At 38.0% G+C, this 22,493-nt stretch overlaps 3 protein-coding genes and 1 long non-coding RNA gene across 4 annotated transcripts in view; 1 reads left to right on the forward strand and 3 right to left on the reverse strand.

The window, feature by feature from the left end:
* Positions 1-3,917: 3,917 nt before the first annotated feature.
* Positions 3,918-8,196, reverse strand: LOC116713400 (sporulation-specific protein 15-like). The gene is made up of 2 exons (XM_032553543.1): positions 7,172-8,196; positions 3,918-3,992 (listed from the first exon to the last, which is right to left on the reverse strand). Exons 1-2 carry the CDS (start codon positions 8,153-8,155, stop codon positions 3,918-3,920), a joined length of 1,059 nt encoding a protein of 352 aa, XP_032409434.1. The 5' UTR covers positions 8,156-8,196.
* Positions 8,197-9,728: 1,532 nt separating this feature from the next.
* Positions 9,729-10,251, reverse strand: LOC116712536 (uncharacterized). The gene is made up of 2 exons (XR_004337556.1): positions 10,170-10,251; positions 9,729-10,003 (listed from the first exon to the last, which is right to left on the reverse strand). It is a non-coding gene; the product is annotated as an uncharacterized LOC116712536 (long non-coding RNA).
* Positions 10,252-14,725: 4,474 nt separating this feature from the next.
* On the reverse strand, positions 14,726-16,353 carry LOC116713401 (uncharacterized). Its single transcript, XM_032553544.1, has 2 exons — positions 16,111-16,353; positions 14,726-15,830 (listed from the first exon to the last, which is right to left on the reverse strand). The coding sequence occupies exons 1-2, from the start codon at positions 16,197-16,199 to the stop codon at positions 14,726-14,728; spliced, it is 1,194 nt and encodes a 397-aa protein (XP_032409435.1). The 5' UTR covers positions 16,200-16,353.
* Positions 16,354-21,240: 4,887 nt separating this feature from the next.
* LOC116713479 (28S ribosomal protein S5, mitochondrial-like) overlaps positions 21,241-22,493 on the forward strand; it is a 32,098-nt gene continuing 30,845 nt past the window's right edge. The window contains 1 exon segment of the mRNA XM_032553657.1: positions 21,241-21,376. Coding sequence (XP_032409548.1) covers positions 21,262-21,376 — 115 coding nt within the window. The 5' untranslated portion in view covers positions 21,241-21,261.

The raw sequence follows: 22,493 nt of genomic DNA on the forward strand, positions 1-22,493 counted from the left end.
CTTGGGCAATCCCTTGAGAGAAACTGCTACTTAGCTGTTAGCATCCAATTAGCACACAGTGCATCTCAAGGCTGAAGTCTGAGATCACGGTGGGTGGATAATTGAATCATAGCAACCTTGAGATGAGTCTCTTCTTAATGGTCCAGCATGACAGCTGAGTAAAAATAGATGAAACCATGCAGTCTATGTGAATGGAGCAAAAGTTATTTTTTAACCCTCGGCATAAACCAACTGATATAAGTCTGAATTTTTGACATATTTACTTAATATGCACTTAAGTTACTTAATTCAATACCTAATGAAATAATGTAATTTTTTATGTTGTAATTGTAGAATACATCATATGTTTGGCAATTATATGTAGTAATATCTTACACTGGAAAATAATTGAAAATATCTTATTTTGATTTAAATATATTAAGTTAATAACAGAACAAAATTCTATGTTGAAATTCCTCCGGCGACCAAAGATGCTGCCAGGCATGGTATCAAACGTCAGAAGGACATCATGACATGAACGTGTTCATACTACACTCAAGTTTTTTCATCTTTTCCCAGAGCATCCTAACAAAAAACAATTTGTACAGTGTGTTTCCAGATTTGCTGTTCTTAAAAGATATGCCGTTATTTTTTCCTCATATGTAACAATATGTGTTGACGTTATTTTTTAAAACCGAATCATCGCTGTTTTTTCACGTAGTTCTGCTACCATACTGCACACCCATTCACTCAGTTTACTCTGGGTTTCCGCCCGTCATTTCAAAGTTAATTCTCTCAGTGACAAGAGTAAAACCGACCAATAAATTAGCAGAAGCAAAAATGAACAGTGTTAATGAAACTATTTCAGTGTCGTCATGCACAAAATGTACATATGGAAATGGGGAAGGGTGTGAATTCTATTATTTTCTCATTGCATGTTGTTCAACTATCATATTTCTAGTGATTTATTTACTGTCATGAATGAAGTATGTGTTTTTTTTGCACCACCACCAGTGGCAGGTTTTGACACGGGCCATGTGGGCACTTGCCCAGGGTGGCATTTGAAAGGGGAGGTGGTGGGGAATGTATGAGCAACCGCTCCAAAACAATATTATTACTCTTATCAGTTGTTTTTATTTTTCAGTGGTGAAATGGTTCACAAAATAAAATGGCTTGGTTTAAGCAGTAATAAAATCACTGTCTTCTCTGACCAAACATTTATTTTTGTAAATCTGACCATTTGCAGTGGGATTTAGACCAGTGGGACGCCAGGCGTTTCTCTCCTGAACGACCTGACGCTCCGTTTATCCGCTGAAGGAAAAATCTCCTCGGATTTTGACACAGCGTCTTCCACAGGATCCCAAAGAACAAATCTCCAATGGTGATGCCAGTGGCTTTGGCAGCCAAAGGAAAAGCCCAGATTCATTTTATTCTTGTCAGAAAATAGCATTTTCTTGAACATTTCAACTTTACAACTTTTCTTTGTAAAGTTTATATCTGCATCTTGTGGTGTGGGGAAAGGATGTGGCAAGACATTTATGCTGTTTTAAGCCATTTCAGGGCCATAATTAAGTTTATAGATCAGTTTGTGATTTAACGGAGTTGAATTCGATCCACCAGTATTATAGCACTAATTCACTTTGGAAGGTGGCCTGAGTCTGGAAATGAGCAGAAAAGGATTTAAGTGTGATAAGTGACACAATACAATGACAGACAACATTATGAGTCAGCATGTGTGCAGAGAGTAGGCCTACTGCATGATTTTCCAGTGTCCTTCCGATGGTCAAGATACATCGATCAGCAGAGTCTTATGCAGACAATGACATGCTGATGATCCTGCATAAGGACCACGACACAGAGCTCAACCCTGTGGAGAATTTACCCTCGCATGCATCATTCAGATGCTACGAGTTGTAAGCCACGCCTCTTTGGTTTCCTGATCCCAGTTGTGGGATCTGAAAGCGCCCATGGCCCTTAATCGTGTCGGATCAACTCGGTGTGATGTGAATAGCCAGGATGTTCATTCATTACTTGACTACAATCTGAAAGGGACTTTTTCAGTAAAGGTCTCCTGGAAATAGGAGAATGACTGCTAAAATGCTAAAAATAAAAGAAATGGAGTCACTTAAAGTGAGAAATTGGGTAAAGTTATGGTTTGTTCACGCCAAAAGCGTTTTGTTTACATTCACAGTTTATGTGGAGGCATCTAGGGCCGTTTGGAGCGTTTAAATCAGGGGTCTCCAACTCCAGTCCTCGAGGGCCGCAGACCTACAGTTTTTAGATGTGCCACAGGTACAAAACACTGGAATGAAATGGCTTAATTACCTCCTTCTTGTGTAGATCAGTTCTCCAGAGCCTTGCTAATGACCTAATTATTCTATTCAGGTGTGGTGCAGCAGAGGCACATTTAAAAGTTGCAGGACTGCGGCCCTCGAGGACTGGAGTTTGAGACCTCTGGTTTAAAGCGTCAAGAGAGTCCAACGGAAAACAACCGCTAGAGCTGACGTCCCCACGACGAGCCTCCACATAGGCGTTGAACGTAAACCAGACGCGTGAAACGCTACATCTAGAGCAAAATGTCAAGCGTCTGCATTCAAAGTGCACGCGCATCGAACTTGAAGCGTCGGATGCGTTTGGTGTGAAAGCACCATTAGACTAAAGCCTTGGTTGAGGGTCATTACTGACCACGAAAAGAATCTCCTGGAAGTCATCGCAAAGATATTAATATTTTTTGGCTTAGCTGTGGTCACATTCAAATCCAATAACATACATTTCACTTCAGCTCATTTGTAGTAATATACAGTTCAGTTGATCATTTTAATATTAAAACGTTGTCAGTGTAAGGAAGCCAAGCCAATGACATCTCTTCATTACAATAATCCCTCCATCTGAGTATGTTTTAACTTTGGAAATCAAACTTCAAGTATGTGCAACAAGCTAACTATGCTTTCCAAAATGAGTTCCTAATGTTTTAACATAGGAGAAATCAACAGTGATAAAATAAACTCAAGGAGATAACGTCCCATAAAACAGCTGGGTTAAAGTAAACCCCTTCAGGTTGTTGTTCCCCCCACTGCTGGATAATTATATCAACCAGAGTAGCTCAGGGTCATTTAACACAACGGGGTTGGGTTACAAGTTTGACACCGCATGCTGTGTTAGGTTTTGAGCTAACATGTCATTTTAACGCAAGCTAAGGGTGGATTCAACAGAAATCCAACAGATCCAACAAGCATTTCTAAATAAGTCATGTATGGGTTAAAAAGAATGATTCATCTTCTGTATAAGCTTTCACTACAGGGTGAAAAACATCTAGAGGCCATTTAAAGTGGAGAATTCACTAGTTCCTGTAGTTTTACTAGTTATTGTGATCAAGTGGAGAAAATGCAAAGTTCATGTCAGCTGATACAACTGTTTTCTGACTTTATTAAATTCAGGTAAAGTTAGGAATGTAGCAATAAAGGGGGGAGAACCATCCATGAAAAGATAATCATTATTTTATAATTGTATATACTGTATCTATATTTATAACACATATTTCCACATGTGGAAATGTGTGCATCACATGTGATTCACATGTGATACACATGTGATTTTACCACAAAACGTTCCAAAATCACACATATACATGTGATTCACATGTGGTTCACATCGTTCATACATCATTCACATGAACAAAGTTGTGTGAACCACATGTGTGGTTTTCATGTGGTCACATGTGATTTTTTTGTAAGGGCGGACACATAATCCCACCGTCTGCATCCCCGGCCCATCTTTCTTCGCCTCAGGCCCTGGCTGGGCCCGCCAAAGTCTCGCTGCATCGATCTACGTCACCCTCCCAGCTCATCGTTCATCATCTCTCCATTTCACCACCGCCGTTCATCGCATCGCCTTTCCACCGTTTCATCGCTCTGGTTCAGCCACGTCAACAGCTTCTCTCACTTCCGCATAGCCGCTGTGAACCCGCTCATCAGCACCTCCCATCGAATTTTTCCTGCTACGCCCGCCTCGGGCTTTCGGGGTAAGACTTAGCATTCATGATGTGTAACGCTAGGAAACGCAGGAACTTTTATTAGTCTATCCTCTTCCCGAACTTGCAGGCACTATTCATATGCGTTTCAAATGCTTCAGGGCTTTTAACTGAATGAATGCATGAATAAATTAATAAATAGTAGCCTCCCTCCCAGCAGTGAGCCAAGGTGGATCACCAACCTCTTTTCTACAGCATCTCGCATTCATTTACTGTAACCAAGCCCCCAATATATTCCTTCTTGAACTTTATTATGCCCTGCACTGGACTTCCTGCCCCTTGCACCTGTTAAACACCATCTCATTGCATCACCGCATCACCCCAGCTGGCCTTAATCTACCAGCATCCTGCCATTCCACGCCTAGCGCCATCCCCAGCTGGCCTTTATCTGCCAGCTTCACATCACTTTCCCCCTTTTCACAGCAATGTCGCCTTTTACAGACTCAAGTCCCAGCCCGTAAGCCCGAGTTAGCGTAGCTTCTCCCACCTGCTCCTACTTTTCTCGTCGGGAATTCCCCAGCCTCAGCGCTCCCTTTTTGGGGGATGACTTTCCTAACCTACATCGGGAATGCTCATCCGAGCTCATTGCAATTCACAGCTCGATGTCCTCAGCCAAGGCCCGAGCGCCAAAGAACTTTAATTAATGTAGAGTACAGACCAAAGGTTTGGACACAACTGTGTGTCCAAACTTTTGGTCTGTACTGTATGTCAATAAACCCTTTTAATCGCTGTCTTTCTCCGTCTGAGTCTCTCCACCCCTCTTGAAAAGTCAATAAAATGCTCCCCCCTTTCAAAAATCCATCCACAAAACCTGATTTGTCCCCACATGTCCTGCAGGACCCTCTGCCCCCCAAATAATGAGAGTTGACCACCTCTCTTGAAAAGTCAATAAAATGCTCCTCCTGTCAAAAATCCATCCACAAAACCTGATTTGTCCCCACATGTCGTGCAGGACCCTCTGCCCCCCAAATAATGAGGGTTGACCACCCCTCTTGAAAAGTCAATAAAGTCCTCCTCCTGTCAAAAATCCACCCACAAAACCTGATTTGTCCCCACATGTCGTGCAGGACCCTCTGCCCCCCAAATAATGAGAGTTGACCACCCCTCTTGAAAAGTCAATAAAATCCTCCTCCTGTCAAAAATCCATCCACAAAACCTGATTTGTCCCCACATGTCGTGCAGGACCCTCTGCCCCCCAAATAATGAGGGTTGACCACCCCTCTTGAAAAGTCAATAAAATCCTCCTCCTGTCAAAAATCCACCCACAAAACCTGATTTGTCACCACATGTCGTGCAGGACCCTCTGCCCCCCAAATAATGAGAGTTGACCACCCCTCTTGAAAAGTCAATAAAATCCTCCTTCTGTCAAAAATCCATCCACAAAACCTGATTTGTCCCCACATGTCATGCAGGACCCTCTGCCCCCCAAATAATGAGGGTTGACCACCCCTCTTGAAAAGTCAATAAAATCCTCCTCCTGTCAAAAATCCACCCACAAAACCTGATTTGTCCCAACATGTCGTGGAGGACCCTCTGCCCCCCAAATAATGAGAGTTGACCACCCCTCTTGAAAAGTCAATAAAATCCTCCTCCTGTCAAAAATCCATCCACAAAACCTGATTTGTCCCCACATGTCGTGCAGGACCCTCTGCCCCCCAAATAATGAGGGTTGACCACCCCTCTTGAAAAGTCAATAAAATCCTCCTCCTGTCAAAAATCCACCCACAAAACCTGATTTGTCCCCACATGTCGTGCAGGACCCTCTGCCCCCCAAATAATGAGAGTTGACCACCCCTCTTGAAAAGTCAATAAAATCCTCCTTCTGTCAAAAATCCATCCACAAAACCTGATTTGTCCCCACATGTCATGCAGGACCCTCTGCCCCCCAAATAATGAGGGTTGACCACCCCTCTTGAAAAGTCAATAAAATCCTCCTCCTGTCAAAAATCCACCCACAAAACCTGATTTGTCCCCACATGTCGTGCAGGACCCTCTGCCCCCCAAATAATGAGAGTTGACCACCCCTCTTGAAAAGTCAATAAAATCCTCCTCCTGTCAAAAATCCACCCACAAAACCTGATTTGTCCCCACATGTCGTGGAGGACCCTCTGCCCCCCAAATAATGAGAGTTGACCACCCCTCTTGAAAAGTCAATAAAATCCTCCTCCTGTCAAAAATCCATCCACAAAACCTGATTTGTCCCCACATGTCGTGCAGGACCCTCTGCCCCCCAAATAATGAGGGTTGACCACCCCTCTTGAAAAGTCAATAAAATCCTCCTCCTGTCAAAAATCCACCCACAAAACCTGATTTGTCCCCACATGTCGTGCAGGACCCACTGCCCCCCAAATAATGAGGGTTGACCACCCCTCTTGAAAGGTCAATAAAATCCTCCTCCTGTCAAAAATCCACCCACAAAACCTGATTTGTCCCCACATGTCGTGCAGGACCCTCTGCCCCCCAAATAATGAGAGTTGACCACCCCTCTTGAAAAGTCAATAAAATCCTCCTCCTGTCAAAAATCCATCCACAAAACCTGATTTGTCCCCACATGTCATGCAGGACCCTCTGCCCCCCAAATAATGAGGGTTGACCACCCCTCTTGAAAAGTCAATAAAATCCTCCTCCTGTCAAAAATCCACCCACAAAACCTGATTTGTCCCCACATGTCGTGCAGGACCCTCTGCCCCCCAAATAATGAGAGTTGACCACCCCTCTTGAAAAGTCAATAAAATGCTCCCACTGTCAAAAATCCACCCATATGGCAAAATATGTCTCCACATGTTCTCCACGACCTTCCCCCACATACTGAGGTCCTGCCTACGTCTTTCTCAGATGCTATCATTCCATCAGTCAAACATTAACAACCACATCCTTTTATTTTTTCGCTTTTCCATATGGAGTGATTAGAAGAGGTGGAAGATAAACAATATTTTGGGGTTTCTTCATAGACCTTGGGTTTGTGTCCTGAGATTTCAGTTTGATATTACTTGACTTAATTGGCGGAAGATCATCTTTCTTTGAAAATGAGATCTCTTTAAGCTTATTTGTCAATTCTTTGATGTTGGCATCTTGCAGTTTTATTGTTGCTATATACGTTTTTATCTCTGCTTCTTGGGCTTTAATCTGTTTTCTGAGAGCTCTAATGTCGGTCTTACTCACCTGGATTTTATGCAATGTATCTTCCGGCAGATAGTCTAACTTAGACTTGAGATTTTTCACCTCATGCTGCAGATTGTCCTCCTCAACCTTGAGATTCTCAATTTCTATGTCTTTCTCTTCCAGTGTTTTGGACAATCTGCGGTTCTCAGCGCGATACATTTTGAGTTTTTCCGTTTTCCTGTCGGTGTCTGGGAGAAGTATAATATCTCCTTTCTCTTCATCTAACCCTAACCTTTGCACCTTTGAATAAGTTGCTCTAACCATTTTAAATTTCTGAGCATTCTCCTGGTGTCGCAGAACTTCCTTATTTAGCTCTATAATCTTACATTCCTGTTCGCGAATTAAATCTGCCTGTATTCCAATTTTTTTCTCATTAGAGTATAGTCCTTCTGTGGCTCTTTTGGTTTTTGTCAGAGCTTCTTCTCTCTCCATATTCAGTTTCATATAATCCTCCTGTGTACGCAGGAGGTCTTTTTCAAATTTGATCTTACTTTCCTTGGAGCTCTGAATCGTTTCAGCCAGCTTTATCTTGACCTGCTCCACTTGATTCTTAAGTAACTGATTCTCTTGCTGGGACTTTTCTAGCAGTGTCTGGGTTTCAACAACCTCTCTCTCAAGACTCGCTGTAGAAATTTCCAGTGTGTGGTTTTTTTTCTCCAGGATTGCTTTGTCTGTATGAGCCTGTTCAGATTTCTCCTGGAGGATTTGGTACTGCAAATCTAGTTTTGACAACTTCATCTCAAATTCATACAAAGACTTGTGTAGTGACGTGACTTCCTTTCGTAGGCTCAAATTTTCTTCGTCTTTGTGCTTTATTCGCTTCATTGTTATTTCTTCAATCTGGCGATTTCTTTTCACTTCCAGTTCTGTCTCTTGTGCAGCTTTGCGTTGTCTCTTAATCTCCTCTTTATGAGCTTCGATTACCTTTTGTTTTGCATCCAATGCGGTCTTAAGATTGCCAATTGTGTTCTGTTTAGCTCTCATGACATCTGACTGTTTTTTAAGCTCAACTTTAAGGGTCTCTGATTCATTTTTAAATGTGCTTGTTTTTAGGATAGACGCGTCTAACTGTAATTTCAATTTTTGGTTGTCATCCGTAAGCTCCTTCACCTGCTTTTCTGCGTCCAGCGCTCGTTCTTTGAACCCCTTCAGTGGTTGCACTAGCTCAGCCAGTTCGCGCCTCCGTCCGATTTCAGTAAAGAGAGAATATGACTTATCTGCAAGAGTTTGTTCCGTGTTTTTTAACTGATCTTCTAGTTCCTGAATTCTAGTTTCGCTTTCCTCAAGTTTAGTCGAAATACCTTCATATTTGTTAGTAAGTTTAAAATTTTTAACCTCTAGCTGTTTTATTTCTTTCTTCTGCGAACTTGTGATCTGTAGTTGCTTCCGTAAATCTTTTTCAGTTTGTTGTAGTCTCTCCTTGCACAGATAAGTTTCTGTTCGGTTGTCCTCTTGCCGTTTTGTTGTGTCTCTAGCTTTTTCACCCGCACTTTTCATAAGTTTCTTATGGGATCGGGGACTATTATCAGTTAATTGATCCGAGCTGGCCTTGGTCTGCGAATCTTGTGTTGAACGCTTCATTTTCTTCTTGTTTTTGGATAGCAATCGTTTTGCTTCTCTAAATCACAGAAAGTAATCTCACCTTGGAACTCTTGGAACTCAATGACTTTGACATAGTCAGGGTCATTGACTATATCAAAGTCATTGTCTATGTCATCACTATGTCATGAGTGATGTCATGATCTTTGTCCCCATGACATCACTGCTCCTGCAGCAGTACAGTGAACCCTCATTTTTCGAGGGAGTTACATTCCAAAAAGAACCCAGATAGGCGAAATCCGCAAAGTAATGACCTTTTTTTTTATATAATTATTATACAATAAAATACTCCATAATACATTGAAACCAAAGAACAAAACCTTTTTACAGGCCCAAACATTTGTTTAACAAATAAAAATACTCTATAAACTTTTTTTTTTCTTTTTACAAATAACTACTGTGCAGCAAAATAATTTTAATCATCAATACGAACTGAAGGCGGATTTCCGTGCCCGAATTGCGGAGATCAGCACCGCCCCACCGCAACCCGAGTCATTGGATCAGAACGGGAGAAAATAAAAAATGATTCTGAAAATAAAAATAGAAAGTACAGTAGGACAAATAGTGACTCAAGTGTATTTCACTGCTCTTCTGACTGAGCTGCTGCATCCTGACTCCGCCCTGTAACGTAAACAATGAGGGTCCTTCCGGCACCTCCTGGGAGGCTCAGTCTCTGATCACAGCAGCTTATCACTGATGGGAGCTTTTTTTTCTTTATTAGCTTTTTATATATATATAAAAAGCTAATAAAAAACAACCTTATATAACCCTTATATAAAAACAACCTTTATTGCAGATGTGGCGGCACTAGATTGAAATCAGGAATATTGTGTAATTTAAATTTCTGGACCCAAATAAGTTGCTCCACAGCGCCACCCTGGGAATTTCACCCAGGGAACATTACCTTCTTCTTAAGGCACACAGGTTCGGTCATGCATCGATGTAGACATCTGAGACATTTTCAAATGTGCAAAAAGCTGTTTATTAAATTCTTTTAAAATACTCTTGTTTCTAAAAGCAGTTCATCCTAACAAAAAAAAAAAAACGGAAGAAAACAGAAGAAACTACAGTAGCTGAGGTTACCGGCAGAAGGGGCCACTATAGGGACGGCATCCACCAAACAAAAACCCTTTAAAGCACCAGACGCAGTGAGACAACCCAAACTCAGGAATCACGGCACACAGAAGAGGAAGACACCGTCACCACACCAACACCGCCACCGGACCTCAGCAACTGCCAGCGGAAAAAGACAAGTAATAAATGCAACAACCATAAACTTAATACAACAAAAGAAAAACAGAATCAGCCCAAATAAATAAACAGTTATATAAAGAACCAAAAAGGGCTGGAAACAAAATAAAGAAAACATAGAAAATGCAAGTTGAAATATCATCAGCACCAGGTGTGGCCCTCTGGCCACGCCGCAGCAGGAGGCGAACTGGGCGCGCCAATGCCGCACTCCAAACACCATCTTAATCAGGGCGTGTAGCTGCTACCACAGTCCGACTTTGATTAGTAACGTGCAGAAATCCGGGAGACAACAGAGCAGCAATGGTCCAAATATGGGGAGACCTATAAAAGTTAATTAGTCACCGTTTCAAATAGAACTGCAACAAACTGGAGCTTACAATGAGCGTTAATTCCTTACCTGCCAATCCACACAAACGCGCACACACACACTCGCTGATCGAGGAAGAGGAGGAGAGCAGCGCAGTAGCGTTTCACCAACGATCGCACTTAAATTTAGATTTTCTGACAAATAACAATAGTGCAGGGAGAGCGGAGACCTACCACAAGGAAATCAGAGCAGCATGCACCACACTTGGCGATATGTTGCCTTTTTACCGCCAGAACCCAAGAGACGCGGGCCGCACAGTGGGATCATGAGGAGGACCTGTCTCCGACTTCTTCTTCTTCTTGAGTTTATTGGCGGTTGGCAACAAACTTTAAGTAGCATTACCGCCACTTACTGGTATGGAGTGTCGTTCGAGATGGACTATCTATTTATATAAATATATATATACTCCTACAAATAACAATAATGAATAAACTAAATAAATAAATCATACATATATATATATATATATATATATATATATATATATATATATATATATATATATATATATATATATATACACACACACACATTCATCCATTTTTATACTTAACTTTATACTATACCTCTCTAGATCATGCACATATTCACAAACACACCTACTATAATCAAATTCTGTGAAACAATTTAGTTTTCTTTAAATATTTAATAATTATTTGTATGTGTTTACTCCCCAAATTCTTCCTCAAAATATCTAATAAATTAATCTTTTCCTTAATACATTCAAACTCTCTTCTCATGCATCTTCTTTCTCTTTCATACTTATGACATTCTAATATAATATGCTCTATTGTTTCATATTTTCCACAGTAATCACATTTGCCATTATCATGCTTTTTATTTTAAAAGTGTATAATGAAGTCTTGTATGTCCAAATCTTAATCTTGTTATCACCCTTTCCTCCTTTCTATTTCTTCTTCCATTTCTTCTCTCTCCTACTATTTTCTGAATTTTATAAAACCATCTTCCTGTTTTTTCTTCATCCCACCTTTTTTGCCATTTTTCCATCAGTTTTCCTTTAACCATACTCTTTCCCTCAGATTTACTTGTTTTCACTGTAAAACTAATAGGATTTTGAATTGCCCTCTTTGCCATTTTATCTGCTCTCTTGTTTCCTTCAACCCCAATATGTGCTGGAACCCACACAAATATAACTATTAAACCCATATTTTGTATCCTAAATAATGTATGAAATATTTCTAATAAAATGTCCATCCTACTATCTGATTGACTGTTCTTTAAACTTAATAATGCAGAGCTTGAATCTGAACATATCACTGTTTTTAATGGTTTTATTTCTTCTACCCATTGTAAAGCTAATAATATTGCCAACATTTCTCCTGTGTATACTGATAATCCATCTGTAATTCGTTTTCCTATTTTTAAATTGAATTCTGGTACTACAAAAGCTACTCCTATTTTTCCATTTATTTTTGATGCATCTGTATAAATTTGCATATATTGATAATAATTGTTTAAATGTATCTGTACTGAATAACTATCTGCTATGTAAGATTTATCTTGTTTCTTTTCCATTATTGACATGTCTACTGTTGCTTCTGGTAGAATCCATGGTGGTGTTATTGATATTGGTGTCTGACTTATTTCTAAACTATTCATTTTAAATTATTTTATTTTATTTTCAATTGTCCATCCAAAACTCCTCATTTCTTTCTTTTCTTTTTCCCAACATGGACTTAAAATTTCCCTAGTTGGATGATCAAATTTATTGCTTTGTACATTTAACCAGTAATTTATTTCTAGTTTTGTTCTTCTTAAATCTAATGGCATTTCTCCCATTTCTACTTCTATTGCTGCTGTTGTTGTGGTTTTAAATGCTCCAGTACATAATCTTAATGCCTGGTGTTGAATAATGTCTAATTTGACCAGATGTGTTTTAGCTGCTGAACCATAAACTATACAACCAAAGTCTATGTTAGATCTTATCATTCCAGTGTAAATCTGTTTTAGTGATTTTCTATCTGCTCCCCAGTCACTGCCAGCCAAGCATCTTAAAATATTTAAGATTTTTTTACATTTATCTACCACTTTTTGAATATGAATATTCCATTTTAGTTTTTCATCGAACCATATTCCTAAAAATTTTATACACTTTACTTGCTCTAATTCTTGATTATATAATTTTAATTTTATTTCCTTGTTTAATTTTTTCTGAGTAAATATCATTACTTTTGTTTTTTCAACTGAAAACTTAAATCCCCAGTGCAACGCCCATTTTTCTATTTCAATAATAACCTTTTGTAATTTTCTTACAATGAAATCTACATTTTTCCCTCTTTTCCAAACAGCTCCATCATCTGCAAAAAGTGAACATCCAATTTCTTTTCCAATATCTTTAAATACATCATTTATCATAATTAAGAACAATAATGGACTTATAATACTTCCTTGCGGAGTTCCATTTTCTACTTTATATTTTCCTGAGATCACTTCACCAATTCTAACTTGTATTTTTCTATTTGTTAAAAAGTCTTTAATCCATTTAAATAATTTTCCTTTAATGTCCAACATACATAATTTAATTAATAATCCCTCAACCCACATCATATCGTATGCTTTTTCTATGTCAAAAAATACTGCCACTACACTTTCTTTATTTACTTGTGCTTTTCTAATTTCATGCTCTAGACATAACGTTGGATCATTAGTGCTCCTCCCTTTTCTAAAACCACTCTGAAACTTTGATATATATCCTTTACTATTTAAATAATATACGATCCTATTGTTAATCATTCTTTCCATTATTTTACATATATTGGATGTTAAAGCTATTGGTCTGTAGTTTTCTGGGTTTGAATGATCTTTTCCTGGTTTTGCTATTGGTATTATAATTGATTCCTTCCAGTTCAATGGTAGTTTTCCCTCCTCCCAAATTTTATTAAATAATTGCAATATTATATCTTTTGATTTTTCACTAAGTTGTCTTATCATTCTATGATAAATCCGATCTTTACCTGGTGCTGTATTTTTTGTCTTCCTGAGTGCAGAATTCAATTCAGCTTTTGTAAACTCAACATTTAACAGATTATTTGTTTCTTCAACACTCTCTACTAACTCTTTATATTTAAGTTTTGTATTTTCTCTCCCTTTTCTTCCCTCTTCACTAATATTATTTGAACTATGAATTTTACTAAATGTTCTTGCCAATATTTCAACTTTATCTTCATCTCTTACTATATTTATATTATCAATTTTTAATATAGGATATTCAAACTCTCTCCTTATGCCATTCATTCTTTTAATTATTTTCCAAATTTTTTCTATTTTGGTTTCTTTCCCTATTGTGCTACAGAAATTCCTCCAATATTCTCTTTTAGCATTCTTAATAGTTCTTCTTACCATTGCTTGCTTTCTTTTATAATCAATTAAATTCTTATAAATTGGGTTACCTTTTAGTACTTTAAATGCTTTATTTCTTAACTTTATTGCTTTTTTACATTCATTTGTCCACCATGGCACCATTTTCTTATCATTTCTACACCCTGTTTTCTTTATAGAATTATCTGCTGCTTCCATAATTATTTTACTAATTTCTAAATTTATATCATTTATATCCATTGTCATATCTACTTTCTCTAAATTTATTTGACTCAAGTATCTAAATTTAATCCAGTCTGCCTTATTAAAATTCAGTTTTTTATTGACCTTTATATTCTTATTTAAATTTAATCCTACTCTTATTATAATGGGATAATGATCACTACCTATTGTTGAATTTTTATCAATGAACCACTCACAAATACCAGCTAAAACATCTGAAACAATTGTTAAATCAATAACTGATTCCATCCCTGTTCTTACATTGATTCTTGTTCCCCTCCCATCATTAATACATACAAGATTTTTCATTCCCATTAATTCTTCTATAACCTGTCCATTTTTATCATTACTTTTACCCCACAAGGTACTATTTGCATTAAAATCCCCACACCAAATTATTTTCCCTTCCAAATATTCGGTTAACTCCTCCAATATTTCAATTGATAATGTTTTGCATGGATTATAAAAATTTATTATTTTAAATTTGCCTTCTTGTTCCCATATTTCAATTACTATATATTCAAGTTCTTTCCCTTTCCCTAATACCTGATATTGTATCCCTTGTTTTATAAATATTCCACATCCTCCTCCACCTCTCTCCTCCTGTCGGTCTCTTCTAACACTATTATATCCTTTAATCACAAAATCTAATGTTGTTTTTAACCATGTTTCCTGAACACAAATAATTTCTGGTTTATCCTCAAGACTATCAACATAACCTTTAAGTTCCTGTCCGTTAGCAATTAAACTTCTTGCATTCCATTGTAATATTAGCATTAATTATTTTCACCTGTTGGTCCTGATCTACCATCTACCTCCAGCTTTTTGTTTATGTTTTCCCATGATCCCTCTTTAAACACCCAAAACTTTTCAGCTCCTCTCACTATTATTTTAATTTTCTCAGTTTTATGCTTGGCTTGGTCAGTGCAGTTGATAACATATGCTACAAATAATATTAGTTTTTCTACTGATACTGTGATATTATCTTCTGATTGTACCTTGTTTTGCTGTGGGATTTGGCTCGCTATTTGTTCACTCTTTCTTGTTGTCTGCTCCTTCACATTTTTAACAGTTTCCGCATAACTAATGTTTTTAGTTGTTTTAATCTGTATAATTTCTTTTGCCTTCTTCCTTACCTCACATCCTCCATACGTAACTCTATGTTGCCCTCCACAGTTACAACATTTTTCTTGTGCTTCTTCTTTACACTCTTCTAATTTGTGATCTTCACCACATTTTGGACATCTTTGTTTCCCTTTACAAACTGCTGCTATGTGTCCATATCTTTGACACTTGAAACAACGAAGTGGTGGAGGGATATAAGGTCTGACCTGAAAACTAAGATAACCTATTTTGATGTTTTGTGGCAATTCTTTCCCTTCAAATTCAATGAGGATTGACAAACTTCCTACTCTTTCTCCATTTATTGTTCTTGACAATCTCTTCAAGTTATTTGCTTTTGCTCCTACAATACTTCGCTTAATTTGATCAAGATCTTCATCTAGAGGGATCCCATAAATCACTCCTCTAGTTTTTTTATTTTCTCCCACAATTTTTTTCTCCAACACAGTTTTTTTACATATATTATCCACATTTAAAGCCTTATTTTTTTGTTCTTCATTTTTACAAACTACCAATAGGTTTCCATCTCTCAAAATCTTTACCATTTCAACATCTCCAATTTTCTTTTTTATTTCTCTTGACACCACAATGGGGCTGATGTTATCCTGTTCTTCTTCATTCTTAAGTTTTAATATTATTTTAAATTCCTCCCTCACAACTTTCCTCCTAACTATCCTTTCTTCTTCGGAACTACTTCCTTCCAGTTCTCGTTTATTTCCTTGATTATCACCCATTTCCTTTCCTTCATCTGTTTTATGCCTTTGTAACGGTGACAAACAATCAAAAGAGATATTGAGATTGAGTCCGCAACATTTCGTCTCGTTCCTAACAGCCGTTAGAAAAAAAAAAGCACATTTACCAACGTTCCACAACCGTCGTTACCTAGCAACGGCGGAGTGATATTGACCCCCTCCGCAACCACGTCAACCTGCAACACCACTAGTAAATAACACACAACGAAACACAAAACAGTATTAATAAACACAAAACAGTATTAATTTACCTCGACTATTCCATCACAATGGCCTGTATGCCACACCTTCCCCGTCCTCTCCCTCTTCCCACTGGCGTCCACCCTTCAAAATCCATGTCTTCCTCATTTCCTGTCTCCATTTCCAACCAAACCATTCACATACAAGTTTATGCCAAAATCCGCCTTTTCCAACTCTGATATGTGTTTTGTTTTGCCGCACTCCGTCTCACAAAACCAGCCTGGGCTCCAACTCAACTACAGGTCTCGTGCTGTCAATCTCCGTCGCCGCCCACCTAGGACACCAACCCTTGACTCCCACCTAACCGACCATAATCTGTTCGCGAATTAAATCAGCCTGTGTTCCAATTTTTCTCTCATTACAGCGTAGTCCTTCTGTGGCTCTTTTGGTTTCTGTCAGAGCTTCTTCTCTCTCCATTTTCAGTTTCATATAATCCTCCTGTGTACGCAGGAGGTCTTTTTCAAATTTAATCTTACTTTCCTTGGAGCTCTGAATCGTTTCAGCCAGCTTTATCTTGACCTGCTCCACTTGATTCTTAAGTAACTGATTCTCTTGCTGGGACTTTTCTAGCAGTGTCTGGGTTTCAACAACCTCTCTCTCAAGACTCGCTGTAGAAATTTCCAGTGTGTGGTTTTTTTTCTCCAGGATTGCTTAGTCTGTATGAGCATGTTCAGATTTCTCCTGGAGGATTTGGTACTGCAAATCTAGTTTTGACAACTTCATCTAAATTCATACAAAGACCTGTGTAGTGACGTGACTTCCTTTCGTAGGCTCAAATTTTCTTCATCTTTGTGCTTTATTCGCTTCATTGTTGTTTCTTCAATCTGGCGATTTCTTTTCACTTCCACTTCTGTCTCTTGTGCAGCTTTGCGTTGTCTTTTAATCTCCTCTTTATGAGCTTCGATTACCTTTTGTTTTGCATCCAATGCGATCTTAAGATTGCCAATTGTGTTCTGTTTAGCTCTCATGACATCTGACTGTTTTTTAAGCTCAACTTTAAGGGTCTCTGATTCATTTTTAAATGTGGTTGCTTCCAGGATAGACATGTCTAGCTGTATTTTCACTCTTTGGTTGTCATCCGTAAGCTCCTTGACTTGTTTTTCTGCGTCCAGCGCTCGTTCTTTGAACCCCTTCAGTGTTTGCACTAGCTCAGCCAGTTCGCGCCTCCGTCCGATTTCAGTAAAGAGAGAATATGACTTATCTGTAAGAGTCTGCAATTCTTTCCCTTCAAATTCAATGAGGATTGACAAACTTCCTACTCTTTCGCCATTTATTGTTCTTGACAATCTCTTCAAGTTATTTGCTTTTGCTCCTACAATACTTCGCTTAATTTGATCAAGATCTTCATCTAGAGGGATCCCATAAATCACTCCTCTAGTTTTTTTATTTTCTCCCACAATTTTTTTCTCCAACACAGTTTTTTTTACATATATTATCCACATTTAAAGCCTTATTTTTTTGTTCTTCATTTTTACAAACTACCAATAGGTTTCCATCTCTCAAAATCTTTACCATTTCAACATCTCCAATTTTCTTTTTTATTTCTCTTGACACCACAATGGCGCTGATGTTATCCTGTTCTTCTTCATTCTTAAGTTTTAATATTATTTTAAATTCCTCCCTCACAACTTTCCTCCTAACTATCCTTTCTTCGTCGGAACTACTTCCTTCCAGTTCTCGTTTATTTCCTTGATTATCACCCATTTCCTTTCCTTCATCTGTTTTATGCCTTCCCCGTCCTCTCCCTCTTCCTCTCCCCACTAGCGTCCACCCTTCAAAATCCATGTCTTCCTCATTTCATGTCTTCCAGGATAGACATGTCTAGCTGTATTTTCACTCTTTGGTTGTCATCCGTAAGCTCCTTCACCTGTTTTTCTGCGTCCAGCGCTCGTTCTTTGAACCCCTTCAGTGTTTGCACTAGCTCAGCCAGTTCGCGCCTCCGTCCAATTTCAGTAAAGAGAGAATATGACTTATCTGCAAGAGTTTGTTCCGTATTTTTTAACTGACCTTCTAGTTCCTGAATTGTAGTTTCACTTTCCTCAAGTTTAGTCGAAATCCCTTCATATTTGTTAGTAAGTTTAAAATGTTTAACCTCTAGCTGTTTTATTTCTTTCTTCTGCAAACTTGTGATCTGTAGTTGCTTCCGTAAATCTTTTTCAGTTTGTTGTAGTCTCTCCTTGCACAGATAAGTTTCTGTTCGGTTGTCTCCCCACTGGCGTCCACCCTTCAAAATCCATGTCTTCCTCATTTCCTGTCTCCATTTCCAACCAAACCATTCACATACCAGTTTATGCCAAAATCCGCCATTTCAAACACTGATATGTGTTTTGTTTTGCCGCACTCCATCTCACAAAACCAGCCTGGGCTCCAACTCAACTACAGGTCTCGTGCTGTCAATCTCCGTCGCCGCCCACCTAGGACACCAACCCTCGACTCCCACCTAACCGACCTGTCTCCGACTGGACGCAGTGGCTTCTTATATACCACGCCCACTTTACCCAACTGGAACTTCCTACCTTGGAACTATTTGTGTAGAAATATGTATATTTCTATACCACTACACAGACTCCAGAAACAAACACTCCCGTCACACAAATGTAAATAAAGTCCTTGCTTTGTGACCAACTGACACAAAAAAGTGGTAATTCATGCTATTACATGATACACACTATCCATTATTAAATTTTTAAGTCAATATTTTAAATAATTTTAATATTAAAAAATTTAGTGTTTTTCTTTAATAGCTTCCAGGTCATGTGACCTATGGACTCAAAAATCAGTGTGAAATAGTTCTACTAGTCAGTATGGATGAGGCACATTTTTATTCCATTTCATCAATTTTTTTTGTTTTTTTAGCCAAACCCTTTTTATCGTCATATATAGTAAGTGAATGTGAAGGTAGAAACCAGAATCAAGAATCTAGATCAGCTTGTCGTGAAAATAGGAGACTACCAATGTGAAAACTTTCTGTATATGTAATTCACCTATCAGTGTGCTTGGCAACACCAAACTAGTGGCATTTATTTTTGGTGTTGCACACTCATCAGTTCTGGGAAGCTATCAATGCAGCGATTGCCCTTCTGGAGTTGTCCATCTAATTTCTAAGTACTGCAGTCTTTCAGGAATTCAGCTTAGATGAAGCCCAAACTGAGGCAAAACCAAAGGCGGGCAGTGAAGCACTTAATCTTTTTTAAAAAGAAGTTGTGGGGAATCAGAAATGTGAAAAGTAAGCAAAAAAAACAGACAAGGCAACAGGGATGACAACTAAGAACAATGAAACTGGGGAACTATATATATATATATACACACAGCAATCAGGTGATAGAAAACACCTGTAGCAGGAAGCAAAACCCAGCAGGCTTCAGGGAGAGCAGGATGAACACTATGGCACAAAACAAAAGGGAACTCCATAAACTAATAGAAACAATAAACAGAAAGAAAGGTACCAATCCTTACTGAGGAGGATAATTTACCTTAGTAAAGTGGCGCCATTTGTGTTCTTTACTAAAGATGTTTCCTCAGGGGGAAGTTTTTGCTGCTCTATTAAATGTTATTCATTTTCATCAACGCAAAATATCAAGAAGTGAAAAAGATGTAATAAATTATTTTACCTGAAATAACTTGTACAGGCAATTTGATTCAAATTTGGTTACTTTGGGAGCAGGTTTGTTTTTATCCCTCTACTCTCAAAATTTTTAGCATACAGACTAAAAAAAACCAACAGGGGGAAAGAACTACGTACAAAATTAGAGAACCAATAACTAAAAAAAGTTACCTATAAAGGTATAGAAATAAGAAAATGCTTCAAAAAATACTATCAAAAATTGTATGCTCTAAAAGAACAAGGAATGGACAAAGCTAATGCACTACATGTCATCACCAGAGGTGGGGACTCGAGTCACATGACTTGGCCTCGAGTCGTTAAAATCACGACTTGAGACTTGACTTGAAAAAATGCTCAAAGACTCGGACTTGACTTTGACTTTCATGCCATTGACTTGGGACTTGACTCGACTTGAAGCTGTTTACTTGAAAAATCTTGATATTTTTTACTCAAAGTCTTAAAATTTAAAACACATTATTTATAAAGTGGCGTCATTAATTAATGTCACTCATTCCGTATCAATATGCGCAGACCGTCACTATGGTTTTCCTCTCTCCTTATGTATGTATGTGTACGTAGCTGCAGCACAACCAATCAAATTAACAGGATTTGGACGTTTAAAAAAACGCGGCAAAGCTGCAGAGCTCAGGAACGAAATACGAAATAACCGCTCGAATATGCTTCCGCGAGTAATTTCTTTTGGCTACGTAGGTTATGAACTTTCGACTAAAAAACGAACTGCAACTTGTAAAACATGCAAGAAGAGAATATCGGATGGAGATGCCACGACGTCCAACTTTGTCCGGCATTTGAAGCTTCACAAAGATCGGTAGGTGGCACTTTTCTTTTGCTGTAAGATAGTTGACTTTAGCTAACTTCGTGTTAGCATGTGTACTCCGGGTTAAATTGGTGATTATTTACCATAAATCCGGTCCTTCAAATGCCTCCACAAATAATGTGCACCGTGTTAGCTCAGGAAGCCGGTGGATAGTGAGCGGGGCTCCGGAACAGAAAGCAGATTCTGGACCTGAACACAGGGAACAGAGTCTCTCTGTCCCATCATGATGATGAGCCGGGTCTAGTATCATCTAAGGATGGTTGGTGTATTTGAAGACATCTACGTTGGGAAATTATATTGACAATATATTGTTTTGACAGGTGAGAGAAAAGAGGAAAAAACTGCTGTTATGGTTCTTTGTATTGTGCTGTGGAAATGTCAGCATTTTCGTCTTTTTTTATTGAATATCAAGTTTAACAGAACTGGGCAATAAAGTGGTCCAATTTAAAAATGTTTTTTATACTTTGTGTTCAGCTACACATGTTCTATCATTTGAGATAAATACATATTTTAAAACGAACAAATGGTCTATTATTTGAATTTTTTGTATAATTGCAAATTATAAAAATAAAATAAAAACGACTTTAATGACTTGAAATTAAAGGTTCCTGACTTGAGACATTTTAAGTTGTGTATGTACACTTAGAAGATCTACTGTATGGCTTACCTAAGTGGAAAAGACAGTTTGCAGCTTTTATACACGTTTCCTGTCTTCCAGGCGCAGCATCACTCCGCACCACGGTGGGAGCTGTTCAGATGTCTCACTTTGTCTGTCGAACCTCATCAGGCTCTCTGCAGAGACGCCCAGAGTTTCTGTTGAACCCGTCAGCAACCTGGCAGCAGAGCAGACATGGCAGTTTCTTCAACAAGTGTGAGTTAAGGACATTTTTTCATTATAACTGTTTTCCATTACAACCTTAAAAACACAAACTGTTGGTGTGATTAAAAAAAATGGGGGAAAAGAATAAGTCTAGTTGAAATAATGCATCTACCCTGCTTCTGTTGTTTTCATTTATACATATATTTATATAAAAAAAGTGAGTTGGATCCTCCAAAAACCAAAACAACAAAACACAAATAAACAAAACAAAAGCAAATTAAAAATAATATTTATTGCAAAATGTGTAAAAAACATCAAACAATGAAGCAGAGGAAAAATATCACAAGAGAATATTTTGATTTCCATATTTATATCATGGAATGCAAAACTTAGATTTTATTTATATTTCTTGATCATGTTCTTGTTGAACATGATCACGTAATACTTGAACATAATGAACACAATGTGTTGATAAAATAGAAATAATTGAAAATGCACCCAAAGGGTCACTTTACTAATGCTTAATATACAGGAACTAAAAGGAAAAAAAAATGTTTAGATTAAAAACCAAAAAGCAAAATCAAACATAAATCAGAGAGAAAAACAATATACATAAAGCAAATAAAAATATTTATTAACAACAAAATGTTACATCAAAATGAAAATATAACCAACTGATTAAATACTATAAAACTTTAACCAAGAAGAAACTGTTTTAAAACTGAAACTCAGTTCATGAAACTGAAAGCTAATATTTTCTTCAATCTTGTTTTGTCTTTATGTTGCGATTCAGAACAACTGCATTGTTAAAGTAGTACATTTAGGGCCCCATATAAACTTATTATTCTCAAAGCTATAATACCAGACAAGTCTTGATTAAAAAGACCTGTATGGTAAAAGACGCTGAGATATTTACAGCAGTAGTTCGTACTGTAATAATTCTAAACCTCCTGGTCCATCTGCAGCAGGTGAAGCGTAAAGGAACAGTTGCTTCTTTGGTCATCATGTCTGTGGAAAATACCACAGCTTCGCTGGACTTCGCCTTGTAGGCTTGTCTGAACCGTGATTGGCTGGTCTGCCTGTCAATCATGGTCGACAACAACCTATCAGAGCCTTAATGGGTGGGAATGTTCTAGAAGGGGGCAGAACATGTTTTTCATATAGTTTT

The sequence above is a fragment of the Xiphophorus hellerii genome, chromosome 22, assembly GCF_003331165.1.
Source record: "Xiphophorus hellerii strain 12219 chromosome 22, Xiphophorus_hellerii-4.1, whole genome shotgun sequence".
NCBI lineage: Eukaryota > Metazoa > Chordata > Actinopteri > Cyprinodontiformes > Poeciliidae > Xiphophorus > Xiphophorus hellerii.

Bases quoted from the DNA above. Each gene is read 5' to 3' on its own strand.
- LOC116713400 (XM_032553543.1), bottom strand. From the start codon at position 8,155: ATGAGAGCTAAACAGAACACAATTGGCAATCTTAAGACCGCATTGGAT. The intron at 3,993-7,171 runs GTGAGTAAGACC...TTACCCCGAAAG, and splicing joins ATACATTGCATAAAATCCAG to CCCGAGGCGGGCGTAGCAGG.
- LOC116713401 (XM_032553544.1), bottom strand. From the start codon at position 16,199: ATGGTTTGGTTGGAAATGGAGACAGGAAATGAGGAAGACATGGATTTT. The intron at 15,831-16,110 runs GTGTGGCATACA...ACCGTTACAAAG, and splicing joins AGAGGGAGAGGACGGGGAAG to GCATAAAACAGATGAAGGAA.